We start from the raw sequence: 7,403 nt of genomic DNA, 5'->3' as shown, positions 1-7,403 counted from the left end.
TTTCTCTCAAGTCGGTGCACATATATTGCTTAGTTAACTTGTAAAGTGAGTTGTAGAACACTTTACTCAAAATTGCCTTCATTAGGATATATATACACACAATTGGTCTTCAGATTTCACAAATAGAAATTGAACAATTTAATCGTCCCGTTTCTCTTAAATGAAATATATGTCCACCTCAACATACTTAGTACGATCATGCTGATTTAGATTATGAGCGATATTATCTGCAACTTAATTGTTGCAACTAGAAGTGGACATGGGCTGGGCCGGATCCAAATTTAGAGAAATCAGACTGGATTCGTTTGGCAATGAAATGGGGTGGGTGGGTCGTCATCTTTATTTTAAAAAAATTATTATTGTTGTTGTTGGTCAATGACGTAGAATTTTGTGAAAGTATAAGTGCATTCAAATATTGCCAAGGAATTAGAATTCTACAACTCTGGCAAACTTGGGCATCAAGTAAATTATCCTATAAATACAAGAGGGTTTGCAATGTAGAGATGACCTTCAACTCAACTCACAAATCAATGCTTTACGTGAACCCTCTCTTCTTTTGAGAAAAATAATACTATTTGCTTTACTAACTGTCAGCACGAACCCAGTCTGGTTAGACAGATTTGTAAACCCATAAACCACAAACTTTATCAAGTTACTAGAATCACAACCAAACAAAATACAAAGCCTAAATCTACAATAATATTGCAGCATACTAACCTAAAGAACTCGAAGCAGAGGAAGCCATGGATGCAGAAAAACAAGGCTTGCAAACTTTGATTCTTCTCTTCTCTGTCAGATTGCTATCTGCTCAAAACTAAGAATAGGACTTAGTACCACTATGAGCATTAATCTGTGAGAGCAGAGATCACCATATATATAGATATATATATATATATATATAACCCTTCTCATATCATAGTAAGGATTCCCTATTTAGAATCCATATAGAAAAATGCTTGTATTTTCTTTCTCATATCAATTCTAACATAAGACTGAATCCTCCATCAACTAGAATCAGTCTACCAATTCTTATAAGGTTTTCTTATGCTAATTGGACTCAACCCACCAATCGGAAATATCCAGTCTCATGTTCATAATCTTACATTCTCCCACTTGAGCATGAGACCAATTTCAAACACGATTTTACCAATCATAAGAAGTGATCACATAACCTTTTTTAAGAATTCATTATCATGACTAATGTTCCATTGCATTTCAAAATATAGATTGCAGTTTTACTTCAAAGCTCACATATACCCAATTTGCTAATATAACTCAGGACCAAATTGATATACACAATTATTTAACAAAATTGTTCCCACTATCAAAAGATCCATACGTCACCACAAAGAGCAAAATGTCTATCATTTATTAAAAGAACAATTCATAACGATCTGCTTTAAACAGACAAACTGTTTTTCAAAGCAACAAATGAATCCAATCTTAAAATTCAATCTGCCATTCGAAACCACAAAAGGTTCACAAATAAACTTTTGAGCACAAATGCAAAGATACTTATTAAAATATAAAACTGACTATCAAACTAGCCAGCTAAAAACCAAAAAGAAGAATTCAACCTTAGCAACATCAGACTTGCACCAGCTGTTCCAAAACCTCTGATTGTCACAGTAGCACTCTTGACTACTCCCACTGCTTAACTACTCCACTAATCAAAACCTTCAAGCACTCCCATCCGAGCAACATGCAACTTAAATTCCCCAATAGGTAAAGCTTTAGTCAATGGATCAGCAAGCATCAAAGTTGTACTTATATATTGCACTTCAGTCACTCCTTTTTTAACTTGTTCTTTGACTTCAAGAAATTTTACATCCATCAGCCTAGAAGCTGAAGTTCTTCTGTTATTTTTTTGGCAAAGAACACAACTGAGTTATTATCACAATACATTCTCACAGGTCTCTAAACTGAGTTTATGATCTTTAATTCTATCATAAATTTTTTCAACCAAGCTGCTTGCCTCATTCCTTCGAAATAAGCTACAAATTCAACCTCCATAGTTGAAGTAGCAATAATAGTTTGTTTTTCATTTTTCCAAGAGACTGCCCCACCATTTAGCATAAATATGTAACCATCTATTGACTTTCTATCGTCCACGTCACCAGCCAAATCCGAGTCAGTATGCCTCTCAAGTTCTAAAGATTCATATTATCAAGTTCGAGTCAATAAGCTTACTTATGTTATTCTAATCAAACTTATCAAATAGAGAGATTCAAACAAAATTAAATTTGGATTTCATGCTTCTTATCTGGGTTTCAGAATACATACCGTGAAATATGAATATCCATATCATGCAACGAAAGCAAAATTAATATATATTTGTTACTTAATTCTCAGATCATCCAAACATGAAGTCGAAGAAAAGAGAGAACAATTGAAAGTGTTCTCAATCCCAGAAAAAGCCCCAAAAAAACAAAAACAGATTTTGTCTAAGTCTAACTGTCGAATAGTTTAAATAACCTTATTTAAATGCACCGTTTTGCGTAATCCTAGTTTTATTCCCAGAACCAGGACCAGTTTCGAAACCTAACAACCGAAAAAACTTGTTGTTTTTATTTATTTTGTTTATTTTTATTAGATTATTTTGATCTTGTTGATTGAATTTAAGAACTTAAATTTATGGCTCTGATACCACATGTATACCCATATACCACAAACTTGATCAAGTTACTTGAATCACAACCAAGCAAAATACAAAGCCTAAATCTACAAGAATATTGCGGCATACTAACCTGAAGAACTCGCAGCAGAGGAAGCCATGATGCAGAAAAACAAGGCTTGCAAAGTATGATTCCTCTCTCTGTCAAATTGCAATTTGCTCAAAACTAAGAAATAGGACTTAGTACCAATATGAGCGTTAATATGTGAGAGCAGAAATCACGATATACATAGATATATATAACCCTTCTCATATCATAATAAGGATTCCATATGAGAATCCATATAGCAAACAGCTTGTACTTTCTATCTCATATCAATTCTAACATAAGACTGAATCCTTCATCAACTGGAATCAGTCTACCAATTCTTCTAAGGTTTTCTTATGCTAATTGGACTCAATCCACCAGTCTGAAATATCCATTCTCATGTTCATAATCTTACAAGATTTGGGTTGACGGGCGACGGGTGACAATTGCATGGTTAGATGAAGTTTTTTAGAGGCAACCAGCAAAACGACATGCTGGTTACACAACGCCGAAGTTGTAGAATCAGTTCGGCTCAGGAATCTTGACTGCTTGGTTAAACAACGAGTTTCTCAAGTTCGACAGGTTAACTATCTCAAGCCTCCATCTGTGAAGAGTCTTTCATTGTCTCGCCGAAAGAGGTCACTTCATTAGCATTCTCGGTGAAGTGAAGTGTTTTTATGATTGGATACTCCCAAGTCACATTCAGATTGGACATAACGACGGCCAAATCACTTTTACAATAAAGACACTCATTTCTTTTGAGTATCTTTATCCTTATAGGTTGATATCAGTTTGGCGGACTTGTTTTCTTACCATACAGTCGAGGCTGTTGAACCTAGTGCACAAGATCCAGAACTTCGCAGTGAGTTGCATAACTTTATCTTCAGGTTATATAATCCCAGGCTGAGAGTGTTCCGTCCTTCGCCGAAATCGCTTGGTTCAGGAGTCAGAAGCGCATTTCACCACATCCATCACATTCAGGACACTTGCCTGGCCAAGCTAGGTAGCAAGTTGGCACGCCTGTATCAGCAATCAATCACTAAGTGACGTAGTTAGCTCTTTAGTTATTATATGTGCTGCGTAGCCTGTGTAATTTTTAAGGCCAACAAATTGTGAAAGTGATGCATGTAGTGATGCTCTTATTAATCTTAAAACAGAGATCAAATTGACTTTTACATATGCTTTGATATTAGAGTCATTCTCACGAGTTTCGTAACTCATTGAGTTTTTGTGACCAATCTGATATCATGACCTGTTAACACGACAAGTAAACGACCCGAAAATAACGGTTTCGGATCAACACGATAAGTAATTGGTTTGTTATCGAGTCACACGATAAAAACCCATTAATAACGGGGCCTTAATAGATTTACACGAGGATGACATGCAAGTAACCCGTTTCGACACGTTAAGAAAAATGGTATTTTGATGATTTTAATTTTTTAAACTACTAAAAAAAAACTTACTATAAAATACAATAGCATAGTGTATATGCATATATTATATATCAAATATGTAATATTGTATTATTATTCTATATAAATTTAAAAAAAATTATGTTTTTTTTATTTATTTATTTTTATAGTATACTATAGGCAAAGAGTGAGAATAAAAAATTACAAAATACATTATAAATAAAAATATCAAGTAATTTAAAAATACTAAACACATTAAAAAATTATAATAATTAATTTACAAGTGCGAAAAAAATGTGAAAAGATAGACAAACGCTCGTGATTGCATCTTCTATACTTTGAAGATGGGTACATCGCCGTTTGAATTTCTAGAACCATACAAACCCTCATGAATAGTATTTTAAAGGGAGTTCAAAATAAATAAAATTCATAATCATTAATATACAAGTCTGAAAAATGTGAAAGCATATATAAACACTCGTGATTGCATCCTCAACCTTGAAGTGCAACTCCTTTCATTTTGCATATCCTTGAAAATTTGGTATTTTGTAGTAATGCACTAATGTTTTTCATTAGGCTCCTATTTTGGGGTATGTAAGACTTGAAATACTAATGTTTTTTTTTCTCTTCATGTTTTGAAGTAATATTTATGTGACAATGTAGTATGTATATACTAATTTAGTATTATGTTTTCCATTTTTTGGGGGTCAAATTATGTTTTTCATTTTCATTATTTATTGATTTAAAATATATTTTCTTTAACAGGTAACAGGTCAGGTCATATTACCTAATAATATTAACGGGTCAATTTTAGGTTGGGTCATATTACCTGTTTACTTTAACAGGTGTTACACGACACGATCCGTTAAGATATCAAGTATGTCACGAAAATGATATGGACACAGAACACACGACACGAATGCTAGGTCTAGTTTCTATAACCCTTAACCTTTATTTAATTATTGTGAGGTTTCCTATGAACTTTGTAAACTATGTTTCTAGTGAATATTTGATATATTTATCCATGAGCTCTAGCTAACTCTATATATTTGTTTTACCGCTACTTTTGTTGTCACGGCCGTTTATAGACTTATCTCAGGATCAGGGCGTGACATTAAGGGTAAAAAATAGAGCTAACCACACAATGTCGGTCATGATAAATTAGTATCAAATGGGTCAACCATAATAAGTATCGAAATCGTCATCTATGAGAATTGAACTTAAGATATTCATGAACAAGTGAAGAGTAATATTGTAATAAGTGACAAAAAGAATCAACTGAGTTTTGAATTCAATATGCCATATAAAAGAATTCAATATGTAAACTCAAGCCTTGAGTCCTTGATTGTCAAATGGATGCCCCGTTGCGAGCTAGATTAGATAACCTAATAGCTATATTTTTAATGGCGGAAGAAATAATCTTGCGTTGCATGCAATTGTTTAAACTACAGATAAGCACATAGTGAGTTACTTAGCTATATATATAACAACCCGCAACCGAAGCCAACAACTTAAGAGACCGACTCTATTTCATTGACGAGTGGACAAGAAAGTGAACCAAACAACTCAAATGTGGGTCGTCATGTCAACTTTTTCCTAACAATATTTGAGCAAATCAACAATAACACAACCATATATAAGTAAATACGTACACACAAACACACACACATATATATTTCCTTGTCTATATATATACATGCACAAACTCATCATCAATATTAACTCAATCGATCATATATATACTCAATTACTCATTTGAATTACTTCCGAACCTTTTCGATCGATAAGTTTGAATCAATGGACACTTACAAGCACTGCTTCTTATCTGCTGTCTTGTTCATTGTCCTGTTTTCTTCGAGCATCCATGTCTCCGTAGCGGCTCGCAATCTTCTCCAGACGACGACCGCACCGTCTTTGCCTAAACCTGCTTCAACACTGCCACCTTTCCCTCCCCTGCCAACACTCCCACAACCCACATTGCCAAACTTACCAAACAACCTACCATCTCTACCTATGCCCACCGCCGGCGGCTCCACACAGACACAGCTGCCTCCACTTCCCAATTTCCCTACCACGTCATTCCCAACTATCCCTAAGGTTACACTGCCTCCACTGCCAAATTTTCCCTCGGTACTCCCAACCAATATCCCTTCTACAATTCCCTCTTTCCCATTTTTCTCTCCACCACCTGCAACCGGTAAACCGTAAATCATGCATATATGTTGGCACATGCAGACGCAGCAACTGTAGCTGACTAGCAACTGTTGGATTGGATCTTCATTTTCTCTTTTTAATTTTTATTAATTTATGCTTTAGTTTATGTATGGTATTGGATACGTATTTCTTCGATTACAATATGTGTTGTATGTATGTTTTGATGCGCTTTATATATGTCCAATGAAGTTTTATTTGGTTTGTTGTTATACATGCTAATGCTATAGCACTTTAATGTTTCAATTAACTTCATTTGTGCTTTATATTTATAATGTGAAATCGAACCTATAACTTAATTTGTTTTCTTCATATACTTCGCCATTTGCTAAAATTGAGTTTATGTAAATTTCTGATATCTTATTTCCATCTAAAGTATATATAAGAGAATTCATAGGTATTTATAAATATAATAGGATACCTAATTTCCACGAAATTATAAAAGGTAACAAATTATTGGTCTAAAAAAAATATAACTCACACTAACACTTCCTCTCAATTTGGTGCTAGATATTGTTCATTCTTCACTTGTAAAGTGAGTTGCAGAGCACTTTACTCGAAACTACTTTCATTAGGATTGTAGACATGCAAATTTGGAGTTTTGTGCTTACAAGGATATTAGCCAATTGGTCTTTTGATTTCACAAACGAGAATTGAACACTCTAATCTTCCAGCTTCTCTTAATTGAAATATATGTCCATTTCAACATGCTTAGTACGATTATGCTGATCTAGATTATGAGAAAGGTTATTTGTAGCTTTATTGTCGTAATATATAAATTCATCACATAATCAAAAACCCTAATTACATGACAAATCTCTCTAACCAAAAAAGTTTACAAAGTCTCTTAATCATTCTTCTATACTTAGCTTCCGCACTAGATATAACAACCACTTTTAACCACTAAAATTAAGTAGAATGAAAACCAACACGGTAACTTTTTATACTTGGATAAACCAAAGAGGTACAATGATAAAATTACTGCCAACTGCTATATTTTCAATGGAAAAGTATGCAAATTATTGGCACTGTGCTGCTACTATTCTTAAACTTGACTCATACCTGCATCTGACAT

The 7,403-nt window shown here is 33.9% G+C and overlaps 1 protein-coding gene across 1 annotated transcript; it reads right to left on the bottom strand.

The window, feature by feature from the left end:
- Positions 1 to 5,922: 5,922 nt before the first annotated feature.
- Positions 5,923 to 7,403, bottom strand: LOC103420109 (uncharacterized). Its single transcript, XM_008358174.2, has 2 exons — positions 7,391 to 7,403; positions 5,923 to 6,305 (listed from the first exon to the last, which is right to left on the bottom strand). The coding sequence occupies exons 1-2, from the start codon at positions 7,401 to 7,403 to the stop codon at positions 5,923 to 5,925; spliced, it is 396 nt and encodes a 131-aa protein (XP_008356396.2).

The sequence above is a fragment of the Malus domestica genome, chromosome 05 (genome assembly GCF_042453785.1).
Source record: "Malus domestica chromosome 05, GDT2T_hap1".
Classification (NCBI taxonomy): domain Eukaryota; kingdom Viridiplantae; phylum Streptophyta; class Magnoliopsida; order Rosales; family Rosaceae; genus Malus; species Malus domestica.
The sequence above is the reverse complement of the archived record's forward strand: the minus strand, read 5'-3'. Positions and strand labels throughout refer to the sequence as shown.